The sequence below is a fragment of the Paramormyrops kingsleyae genome, chromosome 19, assembly GCF_048594095.1.
Source record: "Paramormyrops kingsleyae isolate MSU_618 chromosome 19, PKINGS_0.4, whole genome shotgun sequence".
Classification (NCBI taxonomy): Eukaryota; Metazoa; Chordata; class Actinopteri; order Osteoglossiformes; family Mormyridae; genus Paramormyrops; species Paramormyrops kingsleyae.
The window spans coordinates 25430573-25450820 of NC_132815.1; the positions used below are offsets into that span (position 1 = coordinate 25430573).

Here is a 20248-nt window from a genome sequence, read left to right on the forward strand (position 1 = left end):
GCTTGGCAGTAATATTGAACCAGCTCTGCACATCTGCACAACATCCTGAACGCTGCAGTTATCCCTGCTTTCCCAGATATGCTGCGTAAACACCTGCAATCAGTCAGGTAATTAAATACACCCGTGAAAAATAAAGAACGATGTAAACAGCACTAAAGTGCTACTGTGTATCAAAACAGAATCAGATCTGGCAAATGCTGAGTGTTTCTCTATAAATTAACTTTTGTGCACACTGGTTTGGACTGATTTCCATAGGATAGTGCTCTAATACATTTGCAACGGCAAGAGCAAACTTTGTTTTTCTGATGCTCAAGAGAGTAAAACAATAATATTTTTACAGTTCAAAGCCCAAATATATACTGTATATTATTATATAGACCTTTAACTATTTAATGGAATGATTAACTTAAGTGGTTCCATTCAACATCATAGTAGGCTACCACTTTAACCACCAAAGCGCAAGAGATTAAAACCTGGCCCTGCGTAGAGACAACAGCTGTTCTGACGTTATTTCGCCACAGGGGATCCCAGGGAATAGGGGGGATCGAAGGGGGCAGTGAGAAACAGTAAACGAGTATCGCCTTTTTACTGTACGAACGATGTCATTTTAAGCCTGAAAAGTGATACGTAAATCGGAGAAACGTACAATTCTTCACCTGTAACAATACGACAACGGGACGATGCCCGAAATTTTACATACGTATACACACGTGTTTTCCATTATATACAAGCCTTAATTAATTAATTAATTAATACCAAGTGATGTTGCCCCTGCTTTGGGAGAACGCGATCGTCCTTCAGTTAACCAATAACCAGATCTGACAAGGTCGTTACCAGAGGTCAGTGCAGCTACTATACAGATCAGCTAACGATCGCCTTAATGGAAATAAGGTGTAATACAGAAGAGAAAGAAGCGATAAATTACATGTAACACACTTTTTTCTATTTCAGGTCAATGAATCATGACACTACTATACGGTTATGGCTACCTTAATCTCGTTATCATTATAATCTCAATAACAGGCCTACATATAACTACAGTAATAAATACTTTCGCTAATATTATATAAATAAATCGCACATTAAGTACAAAAAATAAATAATACTTATATATACGTTCCGCGTTGTAATGTTTGAATTACAACATGCAGTCAACGGCGCGTTTAAAAGTGCAAAAAACCAACAAGTTTAAAACAAAATGGAAAAAAACGAGTAAAAATGAAAGAATTATGTACACCTAATGTTTGGAAGAACGTTCGCGTAAAATATACACCAGATACTGTACAGTACACTACATGTATTTTTGCATTTGAAAACTCAAACAGAACATAGGCCTGAGTTAGTAGAATCAAAATAGTAAAATTTTAAAAAGTAACTAGACAATGAAAAGATAACCATTAAAAAAATAACATCCCCTTAAAATTACAACAAAAAAAAAAAGTATACAAAAAAGGTAGCCTAAATGGCAGCAGTATCTGGATATCTAAAGTTTGTCCAGTTGCCCGGGCTGTAAGGTATAAGAACCAGACTAGCGGAACAACTTGCAGATATCGCCGCGCTACCGCGCCGGAAAACCCGGCTCTCCCGGTAGTGCTGCTAAAAGAGGGCAAACCATGCGATGCAACCCAATTGGTGACCCATATTCAGGACGGTAAGGCGGGGGATGAGGCCGACTGCTCCTCCAAAGCAGCCTGGACACTTTCTCTCTCCGAGCGATACTGGCACCCGAGTCCAAAGAGGATGTCAACGCTTCCGTTTTCGCCTCCGATCTTCCAAAATTAATGGTTATGGCATGCAATCAAATGCATCAAAAACAGCTCCACTACCAAGTCGGTCGATTTCTGAAAATGTGCATTTGTAGCTTCCGTTCATCACTTCCCCCAAAGAAATTAATTAAAACGAAGCCATGGTCTGGACGAGAAAAGCCGACGGATCTTTAATAACGGAATCGTTTTGTGCATGGCTTAACAGCTGTCACGCAGTCTTACATAAAGCCATATATTTCAATGAAGTATTTCAGTGGACAATAGAAACATAGCCAGTTTTAAACACGTCCAGTAAAAGCCATAAAACCACCTCGATACACAAAAAGCTCTTGCCTTCAATCATGTAACGGCATCTTTGTGCGGTATATCCATGAGTAACGGAATGTTTTACCACATTATATTTCCCATATATATAAAAAAGATCTTTTCATTCAGTTGAGATAATTACCTGGTCAAGGGGGAGATTGATTATTTCGCTGATGGGCTGCAGTAGACTGGAGCCGGTGCAAGAGGATATCGTTTCGGTGGCCATGATTCCGTCAAAGCTGGCTGACTGTCCGCTCTCTTCTCACCCCCCGTATCCCGACCCCCGTCTCCGTAAGTCCTGCGGCCGCTCACCGTCAGCTGTGCTACAGCACCGCCGCCAGCCCTACGGCGCTCAAAGCAGAGGAGTTGGTGTAGGCGGAGAAGAAAGGCGATGCACCCTTAGCGACCCTGTAGGCTGGAGAAAATTGATGGGAACCGCATCCAATGGCTGTGGCTCCGGTACTCAGCCCCCATCGACTATTCAAAGTGGTATCAGTTTCATGTGTAATCGTCAAATCCACTTTCATCTGTAACTTTCGTGACACTACTGTTTCGATGACACTACTATTTTTTCTGTGTTTTTTAAATACTAAATTTAAGGTAATGCAATATGTTAAAAAGTCGTTTAAATACTTCATTAAATGCATCTAGGGTACCATAAGCCAGTGTATATATATTTCCCAACTCCGGTGTTGTAAACCAAATAGATATGACATTTCCCTACATATTGATTTCATCCTCATGTAAATGTGACATAGGACTATTGAATTACAAACGTTCAATCATTTAAAGAACAACACTAAAATACTGTCTGTATTGTGGTTAAATGACAGCACTTGAGTGTTGAATGAATTTACTTATGTCGACTTTCCATAAGCTATAACGTTGCTTCTGAATAAGATATGGTGGTGTCGTGTATTTAGGTTTATTGAACCTAGAAGGTTTATTGAAAAAAATCTTCATTGACAAAAAATCAAGGGGCGCAAGATAACACAGATGCATGTCTTTAAAGTTACTATTTAGTGAAAACCTGCTTTCGAAAATGACAGAAAAGCGGTCACAGATTATACATTGAATTACTGTATTAATACCTGACGATACCCCGCCCCCAAAGCTATCAATTCACTTCATTAATTGTTACGAATGTACTGTAGAAGTCTTGAGGCACACGATTATAGATTTAAGATATTTCTGTTACAGGGAAATATACAGATTTTATTATGGCGTATACACCTACGATAGGATGAGTGCCCCCAAGTGTCTATGTAATTGAATAACTACTCTGACATAGCCCCCCCATTTGGAATGCCATATAATGATACTTCTCGAAAATGATTCATACACATTAAAACACAGCTATATTCATTCGAATGATAACATGAAAAAATGTGATGCGAGGACAACAGATTTTCCAATAGCTCACTACTTCTGCTCAATTGCAACCTACTGGCGAAGAGCTTTGGCCATAGATATGAAAAGGTAGATAGCGCGTTTGTGATTGGATATGTGCCTGCGCGGTCGCCATGTTAGGGCGGTCAGCACTTGAATCATTCATAGCGGACCGCGTGGAAAAAATGCCGCAAGCGTGTGCAGCGTTCAGGTGTAGAAACAGACGAAGCCTTGAAAACAGGCATCGCGGGATAACTTTTCACAAGTAAGTGGCAATTTTGTTGTATTTTACTGTTATGTAAATTAGTGAACATGAGCTGTCACTTCAGACTATCCTGGAAATGACCCCTCACCGTTGTGATGATGGCTAACTAACGAAAACATAATGATATGAATAATTGTTAAAGCTGGAATGTGTTTGCACTTATGAGGTTATACACTTGAACTAGCCTAAACCATGATAATCTTGCTAGCTACACCATTCATCCACGTGCCAGAACTAATTTTAACATGTTTTTGTCAAAGGTTTCCCAAAGATCCTGGATTAAGGAAAGCTTGGGCGATAGCTGTCCGACGGAAAGACTTTAAGCCCAATGATACCACAGTTCTCTGTAGCTGTCATTTCAAGGCAGATGATTTTGACAGAACTGGGCAAATTGTACGTCTGAGGGAAAGTGTGATCCCTTCGGTTTTTGCTTCCTTTCCAGACCATCTCAACAAGGTTAGCGTATAATACAGTCATAAGATTTTTTTCGTGGTAAACAGTGTTAATAAATAGTGGAAACTAACTCGAATGATGAGCATAACTAAACCTGATATTGAAAATGAGCGTCCCTTTTAGAGTGTTCTAATATAGATTCTTTGGTCATCACCAAAACATTGTTGTGAGGGTTATTTTTATTACCTTTTTACCTATATTGTTTTTGTCTCATTATTTCATTAAAATAGTTTAATCTGACTGGCCTGTTTCATATAGGGTATTTAGATTATCAAAGGGAAAGGGGATACATGCCTCTCTTTATAACTGAAAACAATGTATGGAAGTTTGATTTGTCAAATAAAGTTTAGTTGTTTTCAGGTATATTTTAGTTGAAATTATAAGCAAACATTACATATATAGTAAGCTGCATCTGTTAGATAACAAAGCTGATTTCTGTATCACTGTGGTTTTCTATTTCTTGATTGTATGTAGAATTGTTATATATTACATAATTGTATTATGTGTGCCCATGTCTAGATTGAAGTGAAGATTATGATAAAAAATGTTTGTAATGGCAATTGTTCATCCTGCAGAGATGGACTTAGTATTTGTCTCGATATACGGATGATTTGACTGGATATTCTCTTAAATGGAATCCGGGGATCAAAAAATGTTTTATTAATACATTGATTTATTAAAACAATAACAGGGAACCAGGTGATTTTCTAACAATATAGTAGATATGGAAATCTACATTTTTTGGGAAACTTCCAAAAGCTGAAATTACAAATAATTCACGCTTGAAGCTGCCTATTCATAGATGGGAGCCTGCATGTGTTAGATGAAGTTGTTAATGTTTTGGCAGAAAGATTTTTCTCACGTTTAGATAAGATAAGATAAGATAAGAAGAACTTTATTTATCCAGAGGGAAATTCTTTTGTCATACACATGTTCAGTGCAGTAAGAGAGACAGAGATATACATACAATATAAGAAATAGGAATATATATATCTAAGAAATAAGAAATACAATATATACAATAAGAATGTTAGTTTACAATAATATACAATAGGATAGTGCAAAAATAATATCAAGTGGCTCGAAGTAGTAACGATAGCAAATAAACGGAATTCACGATTATTTGTTTATGACCGTTCATCGATCGGTTCCAAAATCGGTTCAGAATTACAGTCGATTACGCGTTACAGTCGATATTGTAGTTAAGTCTGCATCTTTCCATATTCATTGTGTTTGTTTACTAGCGGCTCTTGACCGCTCCAGTATGGCGGACGCGCAGACGCATAGCGGCGACAGCCAGCTGCGGCCCAGCGGCCAATGAGGTATCTACGTTTTTACATCTATGGTTTTGGCCATCCGGTTAGGTCATTTCCTCTTTCCTAGGACAGCCATTGGTTAGTTGGTGTCACGTGATAATGTGCGGATCCGGTCGGCTGCGAAGTCTGCTTCCTGCCCGGTAAGGAGGAGAACGTAAATAGTCTTTGTGCGATCATTTTTGACGTACGCCGACGCTTCGCTGACCATGGTAAGATGCATGGTCCAGGGCTGCCCAAACAAAAGTTACCCCGACTCGGAGTTTACGAATCGACCTCGCAAGCGGTTTTTCAGCTTCCCCAAGGATCAGGCCCGGGTTAAAGTGTGGCTCGCCGCTCTCAGAGAGACGGACAAAGTTCCTTCGGAGGAGCACCGCATCTGCGAGGACCACTTTCTGAAAGATCATATCACACAGCACGGGATCAGCGAAGATGCAATCCCTATTATGCCCCCATATCTGGACGGGACGCTGGCTTTGCCTGCTGAATCTGAAGAGCTCGCCGACCTGTCGGACGTGGACGATTTGCAGGTGACATCGACCGGATCGACGTTGGATGAAATGAGACAGCATTGTTCTGCACGTCTGATTTATTATGCCTGGAGGACTACAGTTTTGGGATTATATAACGATTACGGACATTATATATGTTTTCGATATTCCGCCAAAAAATAGCTAAATTTGACACAGGAAATGCCAGATATGCAAATAATACAGATGAGCTCTGGCTCGTATGAACGGTTACTTTATCAGATCATGGCCAGTCTTAATTTTCGTATTCCTTATAGCTGTACTGCAACCACTTAAAACTGGGAAATTACGTACATAACTGGTAGCAGTAATGAATATTAGTGGTTTCCATATTTCAGGAAGCTCGACAAGGTTCATACAACAGTGTCATCTGTTTTTATGTTGAAGAAAAGTTCGATTTGTTTTTACTTTTGCGCTTCTTCAGACCCGTAAACATCATTGCGGTGGTCGGCACGATCATAAACTCTTGCGTGCAGCACACCTTTCCTTTCGAGGTGGTTCCTGCTTTTTTCAAATATACATTCACTTTGGCTTTGGGTAATTGCAAATTTAACCACCGCTTATAGGCTTAGCAGTCCCTTTATGCAGGTTGTTTTCGAACTAGTTATTTTAATAACTAGCTCTCGCATAATACAATGTAGCTTCGGTTTGTAAGATTTTTTCCTAGTTTTCTCTTGGCTGAATTTCGTGTTAATTATGTGTTGCATCTGAATCTGCACACTTTATAATATTTCTGTTTACAAATGAGGTTTTTAAGCAGTACAGTGGTACCTCAGTTCTCGAACTCATTAGAACTCGAATTTCTTAAAAGTCGAACCAACCAGTTCGAAAAAAAAGAGTTAGAACTACATCTGAATCTCATAAGTCAAACCGTGAACGCCGACCTAGGATAACTTGTACGCGCGGGGAAATCAGTCACGCCGCACGTCTCTCAGGGGAAACAAAGGGTAACGCTTCAGTCTCAGCCTCGCATTCGCTGTTATAGTATCGTGCATGTTTACACTACCTGAATACATATATTTAGACAGTAAAGATACATTTAGACAATGATAGACAGTAACAGTAATTATTATATAATAAAATACATTTAAAAATAAAGATGTCTTATTAATTAATTTAATAATAAACCATTAATACATTGAATTATAATAATATTATCGTGCCAAGCGGACGCAACGGAGACAAAGGCGCAGACGTCAGGGTATCGGGAATACGGGGTTTAATTACGGGTAAGGCAGGCAAAACGCAGACAGACAATACAATGACAGGACTGGGGAAATGCAGAGGGCTAATGACAACAACCAGAAACGGCTGATCACACGGGGATTCCACACGGGGTTAACGAGGGGGCGTGGCACACGGAAGGAGCGGACGATCAGGGCAGGACACAGTTTTTTTTTTAACTTTAGACATTGTTTGGATACATTTATTTTCTTACTTTACAAAATACTGTTTTGATAAATGTGCTTAGATGTGTTTAGTACAGTATATGCTTGTCTTGTTTTATCCGGTTCATTTTGTGTTTAAATGCAAAAAAAAAAAACATATTTAGGTGTAAATTTTTGGGGGCGTGAACCAATTAATTGGTTTTCCATTATTTCTTATGGGGAAAATTTGATCACAACTCGAACTTTTTAGGATTGGATCCGGAGTTCTGAACGTATTAAATTCGGTTAGACTTCTGAGATTCAGATGTAGTTCTCATCATCAGATGTTTTCCTACATGTGGTTGGTAATTCACTATGAAAACAGTAAAGGTAAAAGGTAAACAAATTTCAGGTGGCAGTCAGAACGGAAGCTATCCACAGCTGAAAGGCGTAATGGGACACCATCCTCTATAGGCCTTTTATGTGATTTTAAATATTTATATAAGATGAAAAACTAAGTAATTCCTGCTTGTTGGCATTAGATGCATCACAAAAGAAAGAAGCATAGTAACCAAACCCAGTGAATCATAAACCCTTTACAAAAAAGAAATTATCATTGACCACCTCATAATTGCCCTGAATTTTAAGTGATGTTTGCGTTTCCATTTCAGAATGACTACAGCGGAGACAGAATTGATGAGGAACAGACGTGGGAGAATGAGGCTTGTGAAGGTTTTGAGGATGACGCTGAGTAAGTTTCGTGTGACTGTAGGATGTACCTGTTAGTGTTGGGCGGTGTACCGGTTCATACCAAAAACCGTTTTTTATTATTGTTATGACATGAAATTCTTATACCACAATACCGGTTTAAATAGCCTAAACAATCTTCGGAAAGTGGCGCAGCTGGAAGCTGTTTAAGGGGAGACCTTTTTCACTGCTGCACTGCTAAAAATGTACCGCGATAGATCAGATACAGAAGATATAGCTGACGCTGGAGTTGAAAATAATGAGAGACTGGGGTTGTCAAAAAAATCGATTCTCAAATACTAATCAATATTAAAAATTAGTATCTGATTTAGATACTTAATTTCAACATTGTTGATACCAATAGTGAGGTTTTTGCCATTCGCCACACTTCACAGAGCACCACTGCAGCGCAGGCACGTGTACATGCACTCATTCAGCCACTGCACTCCTCTCAGTTGCCGCTGAACGCATTCGCGCTGGTTAACACTCGCATACCGAGTTGGCCGATCATGGCATATGCTGCAGTTGAAGGCACTTCGCAAGCTGCTTTAATAAAAAAAAAGCGCAAAAGTGCCGTTTGGAAGTATTCTGCAGACGAGCATGGAAAGGCTAAGGATGTCGATAAGCTTCTATGCAAACACTGCTACAAAGTTGTGGCGACGAAGTCAAGTAGCACGTCAAACTTGCCGAAGCATCTTAAAGACAGACATCCCGTTCTGCAACAATGAACTATTAAACACTTATCAAAAATGTTAACTTGGCCGGCGCGCACCTTAACATTAGCCGTTTATCTATAAGCAGTTAGCCAACAAACACGTTAGTCATATGTTATCATTAAGGTAGCGGATACACGCAATGGCTAATAATAAAATAATATAGTTAATGTGGGAACAATACAAAAACGTAAAACGAAAATGTCCTGTAAAATGTGGTAAATGCCCAGTCATACTTAAATAAATAAATACCGTCGTATACAGTGAAACCGATATAACTCAGAAAAATAGCGTGATATAAATTTTTGGTCGTACTGCCCAGCTCTAGTACCTGTACCCTACTGTCTTATTTAATTGTGTGTTTGGGACCTGCCATCAGAACTGTTGGTTTCAGGATTTTATACAATTATACAAACAGTATGAACTTGGAAGGACTGAGGATTCACTCCTAAAATCAGACCATGGCAAATCGATAACAAATAGTCTGGCATTAGGATGACTCTTTAGTTAGTGTGTAGTCAGACATTTATATTACATTAAGCAGACTCTTTTGTCCAGAGCAATGTACGTGTGAGGTCAGATAGTGGTGTCAGTTTTCCTGGTGCAGTTGGAGTTAAGGGCCTTGCTCATGGGCACAAAGGTGATTCCATTACACAGACACAGGACTGGAACCTACAACCTTCTGGATAGGGCTGTGTGATATGACAATATATATTAGATAACGAAATAAAAATGTCTATCATTTGTGTGCTGTCGCAAAATACAGTTTACAGCAACTTTTTTTCATCATTTGGATGATGGTTTGCAATGTTACACGGAGTTAAGGTTTAAACTAGAACCCACTTTCTGGAATATTTCAGTATAGATCTGCATATCCCCACATACATCATTAAGTGAGAATTCCAGGGAGGTATACCTGACAGGGGTTTTGGGTTTAAACATTAATTTTACCACGGTGTCATAGTTAACTTTACATTAAATTTTCCGGCTGTAATATCTTTTATCAAAAGCATTGTCCCCCATAGTTTAATGCTTAAAGCACTGGACACGTCTGTTTTATTTAGATTTATACATATTAGTCCATTAATTCTATCTTGTGTACTTTAAATGGACCCAACAGAACAGAAAAAGTATTGCAAGGTGTTGGGGAGCTGGAGGAAAGCGCCGTAGCTTTGACCCCCTCTCACCCTCACCTATGTGGAGGAAGCGCTGTCGCTTGCCACTCCACACATGCACTTCTGGGACTCAGGACTTAAAGAGACAGCACACTTCTTATCTTTTACTTGCGCAAGGGTGCCCACTCACTTAGATGCAACAGACAGTATCTGCGCCTCAGTTCAGTGTCACACCGGGCAGTCCCTTGGCTTCTTTATTTATACTTGGCGGGAGGGGCTTACATGGGGCGTAGTTTAAACTGTTAATACTGCTAGTACCTTTACAGACAAAGGTTTATCAGGAAACGCTATACAACCCAGGGTAGGCCTCCTTGGCCATGTTGACAAGCCTATTCCCCACCCAGAGTTATAGTTCCTGTTCTCTCATCCCTCGGCGTCTAGGGACCACTTTGTTCTGCCCTGTCACTAGACGCAGGGGCTGATACATATATATTACATAATGCTAACACACATACTTAATATGATAAAAGTAATACATTTTCCACTCTAACACAAGGCAAGTCATACTATTTCGAAAAATATTTTCCCACCCTTAGGGGCTCCATATACGGCAATTGCTCTGTAGAAAAAAATCCCAAATACATCACTGTCCACAAATTTGTATTTTTTATTTGTGTTGTGTAAAATCATATCCACAAAAATATGGAGCGATCTGTCCATGTGAAATGGGTTTTGCATATTTCCCATTTCTGGATCACTTACCTATTTGTCTGCAACGTTACAATTTATACCACAGCTAATTTGTAGAAAAAATCCATAAATATGAGGTGCAGCTGCGATATATATATCGTTATCGGGATGTGAGATGACTTGTGAGATTTTGCTCATATCGCACAGCCCTGCTTCTGGGCTTTGGCACAGAGTGAGGCCAGTTTTTTGTTATGCCAACAAGAGCTATGAAATACAGGGATTTTTAAGGAAAGAACATAGATACTTAGGCTCTTGAACTGGTAGGCATCTGGAATAAAATGCATGATTTGCTCTGTGATGTGAACAAGCATCTGGCAAACGCCTGATTACTAGGCCATAGCTCACAGTTGTTCCCCAACCTAGCCCCACCTCCAGAACATCCATATATAAAATTATGCAAGTGTAACTTGATGTGTGAATGCCTGCTAGATTATTATTACTAAAACCAACTATGCCTTTTCCACCCCAGGAATAACCTCACAAAAACTGAAGAGGAGATAGACCCAAAAGACAGTATTCCCAAAACGAAAGGTATGGGGCATGGTTTAAAGGGATCCCGTCTAGTAAGGCATGTAAGCCGAAATATGCTATAATCACTCCCTCCTACAAAAAAAAAACATAGTTAGAATCACGTGAAATATTTTCATTATTTAGAAAATCTTAACAGTTTAATACACAATTTGAACTATGGGTGGCACCATTATTTTGAGTGTGCAATGCACTCTGGGTCGATGACGTCAGAAGGTTGCAGTCGGGTTGAGAGGTGAACTATTGGCGCTAAGCTTCTCTGTCGCTATAGCCGGAAAACAAAAACGATGCCACATTGTGCGGCTTTCGGTTGTAATTCACAGTCGAAAGGCAACAAGGGAAGTGATGTGAGCCTTCACAGCTTTCCTCACAACAAGGAAAGAAGAAAAGAATGGGAAAATGTTTGTGGACGAGTACAGCTCCATAAAGACCCGCGGCTGTGTTCGTTGCACTTCAGCCCTGATGCATTTGAGGCGTTTAGTCGACCAAGGCTGCTAAAAGAGCTCACAGGTGCTGCTGGTTATAGGCGAAGACTTAAACCAAATGCCGTGCCTACAATTTTCCCCCTACAAGGACTCTAAACGCCGCCCGCGCATAGCGAGTGAAAACCGTGCTAAGAAACGCCAAAGACAGGAGACGCTGGATGCTCTCCTGTTAGCATGTAAACAACCCGCTCCTACAGCTGCAGCCACGGAAAGCGAATCATCGGAGCGCTGCGCTCTGACCATGCCGATCTTGGAGGAAACCGACAGTCAACCAATTGAGGCTGTTAAGTTTACAGTGAGATCCATAAGCGTACAGTGTTCTCCAAGTAAGACCGATGCAGCAACTGAGGCGGATATAAGCAAGTCGGATGCAGTGCTCCAGTGGCCAGCTTGTGTGCAGTATCCGGTAACAACAGACCATCCTTACCCAGGTAAACACTGAGCGACACTGAGTTGGACAAACGAGTAGAGGAGGATAATGTTAGTAACTCCCAGGATCTGTTCCTCTCAGATGATGAACATAGCGAACAGGAGCGACGGTACAGTCATTCTGATCTGGAATACAGTGTAAGTTCATCTGAACTCTCTCAAAGCACACAGGAATCACAAGCTTCAGCTAACACACATAAAGAAATGAGGGTTTTTCTAGTTTTTGAGGAACAGTTAGTTCTCGTGTGCTGTGATACACGGAATGTCTGTAAATAACCAGAGCATCTTGTTATAGCGTTTTACTGTATATTTTCATGAATCAAATGACAACGGTAGATGAGCATAACATTTATATTGAATACGTTATCATACGATAGTTTGATCCATATGCTTACCCTGGACAGCTGCTGACAGAAAGCGGAGCTCTTTACAGCAAACACTCTCCCTCTCGGTCGGCATTGACAAGCAGTTGCCACACAGACACCATCGATTATGTCCCACTCTCGCTTCCTCACCTCTCTGATTTCTGATCTCTTCATTTTCATTTAAAGTTCGAGTGCTGTCTTCCGCGTTGTCCTCCTGATTTATAGTGCGCTCGGGCTCAAACTGAAAAGGCTGAACGGAAGACGCGTTCATCACACTGTACTGTCAAGCCAATTAGGCCGAGGACGGAGCAACCATGTGACGTCACTACCCAGAATGCTTTGAAACGTAAACAACAATGGCGGCCTACGAGTGAAAGAATTTTCTAAAACTTTTATTAAAAATAAAGATATAGAGTTTTTTTATATTACATTTACATAGCTGACACCAACGTTAATCTTCTAAGGCCAACATGTCTTACTAGTCGGGGATCCCTTTTATAAAAGATGAGACTGACTGTTTTTTACATTTTAGTAATGTAAGGTTTATTGTTGAAGTTAAATTCTGTGAAATGATATGATCTTTGATATGTTTGAAACTGGGCTAAAAGGTGTGTCAGTTATCACTGATGCTGATTAGAGTTCTATTTCTTAAGATGAAAATAATACAATGTAGCAAATGAGCATGATTCACTATTGTAAATAAACCATTTTCATGTAATAATAAGCTTGATTTGCTTCAGGCAGTTTCTTTCAGAACTTATGGATGCTTTGTGCCCATATTGTACTCTGGAGAGGCTATCTAAGCACTGACCTCAAAAATCTACACCCTCGCTACAGGCAACAGACCACCACCCTCCCCGCAGACAAAGTACAGGTGTGATGTATCACTGGGGCGGCTCACCAAGCGCTTCATGGACCTCCTGTACATGGCTCCAGAGGGTGTGCTGGACCTCAACGAGGCGGCCCGGCTGCTCGGAGCACGTAAGAGGCGGGTGTACGACGTCACCAACGTGCTGAGTGGCATCCAGCTCATCAAGAAACGGACCACCAACCAGATCCAATGGGTGTAAGTTCTGTTAGGCACCCCTGAACTGGCATGGTCCTCTTACTGAGCATGTGTCTATTCATGCGTGGGTCCAAATCTAAGTTGTAGGGTTGGTCTCAGAACCCTGAGGAGGGCCGGAGAGAGATTTCCAAAAGCCTGTCTTAAAAAATTGGCTTGTTTCCTTCCTATCTACAATGCTCCAAGAAAATCTGTGATTGGTTGGCATTGCGATGGGCCAGACACGTGATTGCGCCAGGGAGTCGGGCCAGTGTGTACTACAGCGGTTGACTCCTACCTTCCTCTATGTTGTTTCAGTGGTTCCATTCCTACCAGTGAGCTGCCCAGCCAGTGGCTTTTGAAGCTGAGGGAGGAGCTGCTGAACCTGACAGCTGTGGAGGAAGCCCTGGACGAGCTCATAAAAGACTGCGCTCACCAGCTCTTCTCCCTGACAGACCAGAAGGACGTCACTGAATATCCTTTCCGCACGATGGCCATCATCCGTCACACCCTGGTGCTCTAATGAGTCCCAGAGCACCAAAATCTCCATTCCTACTTTTTGACAAATGGACGATCCGGTCAGACCAGAGAGCAGTGTTTCCCAATCCAGTCCTCAACGACCGCCAGTTCACATTTTTGCTTGGGAGCTGGGAGGGAGCAAAAATGTGGACTTAACGTGTAGTTAAGGGTATCCTATGGGCAGGATGCCAGTTAGTCTCAGCGCTAGCTCAGTGATCCACTTTTTTGCTTCTGTACCTAGAAGTTCAAACTTAAATGATCTAAAGAGTCATTTTCACATTTGAGAATTGCTTCAATCTATGTATGAAACTGAATTGCTCTTTGAGTCACAAAATTCTGATTGATCATATATGGGTCAGAGTTTTACAAATCGTGACATTTCTTCAAAATGACTTTGTTACATTTAAGTCATTAGTCTTGAATAATAAGTCCTTGGCTGTTTGCATTAGTCCTTGACAGCCATCACCTCAGCCTATGTGACACATGAGGACATCTGCAGGATCAAGGCCTTCCAGGACCAGGTGATCATTGCGATCAGAGCTCCTGAGGAAACCAAGCTGGAGGTCCCTGCTCCCAGGGAGGTAAGCTGCAAACTCAAAAAGTACAAAGAAAAATCATGATCAGGAGAAATCTCTTCCCAGTCGGTGGCTATCAGGGACTTATCAAATCAATAATGGAGAAAACAAGAGAGATTTGAGGTCCAATTGATTACAGGGACAGACACGCATGCACATTTCATATATGGGAATTTGGTACAATTTGATCTTCATTCAAAGCCACATACACTCACCTAAAGGATTATTAGGAACACCTGTTCAATTTCTCATTAATGCAATTATCTAATCACATGGCAGTTGCTTCAAAGCATTTAGGGGTGTGGTCCTGGTCAAGACAATCTCCTGAACTCCAAACTGAATGTCAGAATGGGAAAGAAAGGTGATTTAAGCAATTTTGAGCGTGGCATGGTTGTTGGTGCCAGACAGGCCGGTCTGAGTATTTCACAATCTGCTCAGTTACTGGGATTTTCACGCACAACCATTTCTAGGGTTTACAAAGAATGGTGTGCAAAGGGAAAAACATCCAGTATGCGGCAGTCCTGTGGGCGAAAATGCCTTGTTGATGCTAGAGGTCAGAGGAGAATGGGCCGACTGATTCAAGCTGATAGAAGAGCAACTTTGACTGAAATAACCACTCGTTACAACCGAGGTATGCAGCAAAGCATTTGTGAAGCCACAACACGCACAACCTTGAGGCGGATGGGCTACAACAGCAGAAGACCCCACCGGGTACCACTCATCTCCACTACAAGTAGGAAAAAGAGGCTACAATTTGCACGAGCTCACCAAAATTGGACAGTTGAAGACTGGAAAAATGTTGCCTGGTCTGATGAGTCTCGATTTCTGTTGAGACATTCAAATGGTAGAGTCAGAATTTGGCGTAAACAGAATGAGAACATGGATCCATCATGCCTTGTTACCACTGTGCAGGCTGGTGGTGGTGGTGTAATGGTGTGGGGGATGTTTTCTTGGCACACTTTAGGCCCCTTAGTGCCAATTGGGCATCGTTTAAATGCCACGGCCTACCTGAGCATTGTTTCTGACCATGTCCATCCCTTTATGAGCACCATGTACCCATCCTCTGATGGCTACTTCCAGCAGGATAATGCACCATGTCACAAAGCTCGAATCATTTCAAATTGGTTTCTTGAACATGACAATGAGTTCACTGTACTAAAATGGCCCCCACAGTCACCAGATCTCAACCCAATAGAGCATCTTTGGGATGTGGTGGAACGGGAGCTTCGTGCCCTGGATGTGCATCCCACAAATCTCCATCAACTGCAAGATGCTATCCTATCAATATGGGCCAACATTTCTAAAGAATGCTTTCAGCACCTTGTTGAATCAATGCCACGTAGAATTATGGCAGTTCTGAAGGCGAAAGGGGGTCAAACACCGTATTAGTATGGTGTTCCTAATAATCCTTTAGGTGAGTGTATATGCTTCTTTACTGGTTATAGACTGTTGGGGGGGGGGGGAGGTTCCCAGTCACATAAGCAATCCATTGGCAGTCTGGCCAAGCTGACCGGGACTTGTCTCTTCTCAGGATAGCATACAGATCCGCTTGAAAAGCTCAAAAGGCCCAGTCAAGGTGCTGCTGTGTGAGACAGATGGGATCGACGGGAGCCAGGGGGCAGTGGGGACCGAGTCGGGCCACTTCATGTCTCTGGAAAACGGCAGGATTCACGTGACAGCCCTCCAAACAGGTATGGAAAGCCCTTACTGCGCCGGCTGGGTATTTAAAGACCCGAGAGGCTGGCTGCTACTTGCTCTCAGAATCAGGAATTAGGGGAGCCCTTTAGTCGAACCGCCGCATAGCTCGGTGGGTTTAGCGTGCGGCTGGTGAGACTGGTAACCCTTTGGTCATGGGTTCGAGGCTGGCCTCTGGGCAACTTCATCTGTTTTGGGGGGCAGTGTGTGGCTCAGTGGGCTTAACCTCCATGCCTGTGATCAGAAGGACGCTGGTTTGAGCCTGGCCTCGCTACGTCTGTGGGTCTTCACAGCCAGCTTGCTGTCACCTTCAGAGAGCAAGTTGGAGGAGGCGTAGGGAATTTCCCCACAGGGATCAATAAAGTATCCATTATTATTAATAATAATAATAATAATATCATTATATTTATAAAAAAAAAAAAACAGACCAGCAATGGATGGAAGCAAACAAGCCTACTTTGGAGATTCCCACAAAGAGCAGATGCCTTCGATCTTGCACGTTGTATTCTGTAATGTACAGGCATTAATTGAAGTGATAGTGTTTTACATATAACTAATGCAACAGTTCAGAGTTAAAAAACACTTGTTCTTGAGCTGATCTGTTCTAGTTATGAGAGATTCCAGTATTTTCTATAACATGTCCATAAGTTAATAAGTTCATTTGCAACCCCTGAACTGTTGCTGCAAAGGTTATGGATCAGATCACAGTAAAACCCACAGTGATAAATGCTTTCGCTTCTAGAATGTTCTTGTATATAGGGGCACTGTCTGACTTTTCAGTAAGGGCAGCGTGCCGGTTATTTTTTTTTTTTGCCCAAGTTCTTTCTGTGCCACAGGGTCTGTTAGATTCATGAGCACATCCGTGTGTCCATGTTTGGATCAGGCATCTTGTTAGCTTGGCAGTATTCTTTTCTGCAGTTTGTTGAAGATCAGTCATCCTTTCTCTGTCCTGCAGACTCCACCCATTGATCTGTGCATGGCACCAAAGGGAGCTTCTCTTCTGCTGTAGGAATCTCCGAACCCTACAGATACCAAGTAACACTAAACAGCCTATTTCAATCTGGACTTCTCTTTGTCAAGGAACCCTCATTCTTGGAGAAGTGGATTACTGTTCTTTTGGAAATTGAAAGACAACAAATCAATGGACCAGACCCCATGGTTTACATACTTGAGATTTTAAGAATGGTCAGATGATTGTACAAAGATTTATTTTTATATTTATAAATATATATATATATTCACATATATAAATGCGAAAAATAAAACATTGTGGTTTGCTTTACTGCATTGCCGAATGCCTTCGGTTTCCTTGTTCAAGTTGCCTGATGGAAACTGGCAGCTGGAATATTTCGCAGATCAAGGTGGTGGCCTGTCTGTTCCCTCCAGTTCAGTGTAGTTTATCTGATCAGGTACAGCCGTAATCGTACATATGCAAGTTACCTCTCCACTTGCTGTAAGTAGTTGTGGATTTGTATCGAAACAACAAGTGAAAAATCATTTGAAACCACTAGTATAATTTACTGCAAATTCTTAATTCTGCTTTATTTATTTTAATGTAACCCTAAAGGGCTGCTTGTTAGTTCTAAATTTACCATCGAAATTTTATGCCAAGGCCAGTGGGACCTATAAATGTTGAATGAGCCAATGTTGTTGTTTGTGTTTTGAATGGAGTCTAATGGTTTGCATCAAGGGTATGTGTCATTGGTCTGGTGCACCGTGTGAATTGGTTGAATCCCATATTTACCATGCCTGTATAGCTCACCCTTACTTTATCACCCACGCCATTTAACATTAATAACTGTGAATTTACAATGTGATTTGATGCCCCTATTTTGTTATTCCCACTGTCATTCAGGCCACCTGATTTCCTTCTGTAATGCTTTATAATATGAGCTTCGGTGCTTTGTTTTTTCCCCACGCTTTAACAAAAAGTTTGACTTGTCTGCCATGGCTGATTGGGAGGCTGGATTTTTTTGTTCCCAAAACACTGAATAAAACTTAGAACCACAGACAAAATTATTCTCTAGCCATCACCTAGAGCCCTTGGTGCCTTTTACTGGGTTATGTTGCACTGAAAATGTTGTCTGCATGTGCATCTGGGATGAGGAGACTACAAAGCAATTCATTTCTGTCAATATTAAATATATGGGATGTCTATGGATTGTTTTGTAAGCAAGCCTTCCGTTTTGATGTAAACCGTGTGCATGAGGACAATAGCACAAATGATTAATCAGTTTAGTGCTCTTGAGGACTAAAATCATGCACAGCTTGGCTTGCCTTGACCAAGCCTAAATACCACTGGACACCACTGGGGGGTGCCGCATTGTCTAGGTAATTTGGTGAACTTCTCAGAACAATAATGTTCTCACTCATTTGCAAAATATTACCCACATTCATCCCTGATGAAGAAGCAAAATTCTTCTTGTCGCTTGAGCCTCGTGATTGATTGCCAGCAGCATAGGAGTGTAATGGTACACAAAATTTATGGTTCGGAACACACCCTGGTTATGGGTTAACGGTTTGGTGCAATTTTACACAGCCCCTAAAGGGACAGGGTTAGATGTTTGTTTGTTTTTTATCTCTTTTGCCTGCCCTCGTAATCCTGTCCTGTGACCTATACATGTTGTGCACTCATTTGCTGCTGTGCCACACTTTCTGACACACCCAACGCTAATGCATCATTATCATGTTCTTTTTTTTACTTTAAATCTGGTCTTAAATACACAGATATAGTATTAATGCTTAATTCCAGAGGATTTGTGATTACTTAAGTATTGCAAGGGAACACATCTGTTTCAAAGGAATACTTTCCAGCCCTGACACCTTAGGAGCTCCAAACAATTTTGGTACAACAGGTAAACAGAATTTGTTTTGAAACTGTGTTTGCAATTTTAATTAAAAATGAGGAACAGTTATAAACCAAAAATAAGGCAATGTCTGTTGATATGTCTGAATAACAAAACCATGGAGATGTTCATTTGCACACTAAAAATAAATGATTAAATATAAAAATTTAACTGCATCATAAATTATGAAATTCTGTGTTCTCTACTACTGAGTATGGTCACACATCTGTAGTGATAATCACTGCTATAGCCTTAGTTTGTATCATTTATTGGGAAACCAAAATGTTCCAAAAAATTGATTTAAGTAACATGGGGGGTTCACTGTGCATATTGAACCGAAAATGATGTAACCATGCAGCACGCAAGAAATATGTGTGCTGTGACAGCCCTATAGCGGGTGGCTGGTTTCAGATATCTGTGTGTCAGCTAATAGCCAGTGACCAGTAAGAGCATATGACGATTGTCTGTTTTTTTTACTCTTCATACCAGAAAAACCTGGAATGTCAGCCACTTATTTCCTAGAACCAGCTATAACATTTCTATTTTAAAAAGTGGCTGTAGTGATATCTGCTAAAGCAGTTGCATCAATCAAGATGAACATTTCTACACCTTTGCAAGGTGAATCAATGTTTATCTGATGTATCATAAGTAGCTGTGTTTTTTTTTACAAAAATATAACAGGTCCTGTAAATAGTGTTTTGGTGGCTCTGGGCCAGCATCCTAACTAATGATGAATAAACCACTTCAGCAATGTCAAGTAAACATTCCAGATCACATATTTAAATCTCAAGCAATGTCGACTTGCAATGTGCATGTTTGAGAATACAGTAAGAACAGATATTGATATGGGCGTTGAACTATGCAGAACAAGAATGCTGTAACACGTGGAACAAAAATTCGAGCTTAATTAACAAAATACTTCCGCATATGTGAAATAACAGAACGAGCACTTTATACCAAGTTAGGAGTCAAGTAAAAACGAATTAACAGGTTGAAAAATCGTTAACATACTGGAAAAATTAAGTGCGTTTTTTTTATATATATATATAA

The 20248-nt window shown here is 40.9% G+C and overlaps 2 protein-coding genes across 4 annotated transcripts in view; one reads left to right on the top strand and one right to left on the bottom strand.

Annotated features, from left to right (window-relative positions):
- mboat2b (membrane bound O-acyltransferase domain containing 2b) overlaps positions 1 to 2542 on the bottom strand; it is a 44833-nt gene extending 42291 nt beyond the window's left edge. For both annotated transcript variants that reach the window (XM_023824864.2, XM_023824862.2), the window contains exon 1: positions 2215 to 2542. In XM_023824864.2, coding sequence (XP_023680632.1) covers positions 2215 to 2298 — 84 coding nt within the window. In that variant the 5' untranslated portion in view covers positions 2299 to 2542. The remainder of the gene's footprint in view (positions 1 to 2214) is intronic.
- Positions 2543 to 3585: 1043 nt separating this feature from the next.
- On the top strand, positions 3586 to 19369 carry e2f6 (E2F transcription factor 6). 2 transcript variants are annotated; one of them, XM_072702745.1, is made up of 9 exons: positions 3586 to 3726; positions 3987 to 4182; positions 8061 to 8140; positions 11184 to 11245; positions 13359 to 13587; positions 13882 to 14037; positions 14549 to 14663; positions 16189 to 16348; positions 17308 to 19369. In XM_072702745.1, the coding sequence occupies exons 1-9, from the start codon at positions 3596 to 3598 to the stop codon at positions 17319 to 17321; spliced, it is 1143 nt and encodes a 380-aa protein (XP_072558846.1). In that variant the 5' UTR covers positions 3586 to 3595; the 3' UTR covers positions 17322 to 19369. The 2 variants fall into 2 exon arrangements, with proteins under 2 accessions (XP_072558846.1, XP_072558847.1); XM_072702746.1 differs by lacking the exons at positions 3586 to 3726; positions 3987 to 4182 and adding an exon at positions 5559 to 6022.
- The last annotated feature ends 879 nt before the right edge of the window (positions 19370 to 20248 follow it).

Excerpts from the sequence above, each read along its gene's own strand:
- e2f6 (XM_072702745.1), top strand. The coding sequence starts at position 3,596 with ATGTTAGGGCGGTCAGCACTTGAATCATTCATAGCGGACCGCGTGGAA. Across the intron at positions 8,141-11,183 it reads GGTTTTGAGGATGACGCTGA|GAATAACCTCACAAAAACTG; the intron begins GTAAGTTTCGTG and ends TTTCCACCCCAG. Across the intron at positions 13,588-13,881 it reads ACCAACCAGATCCAATGGGT|TGGTTCCATTCCTACCAGTG; the intron begins GTAAGTTCTGTT and ends ATGTTGTTTCAG.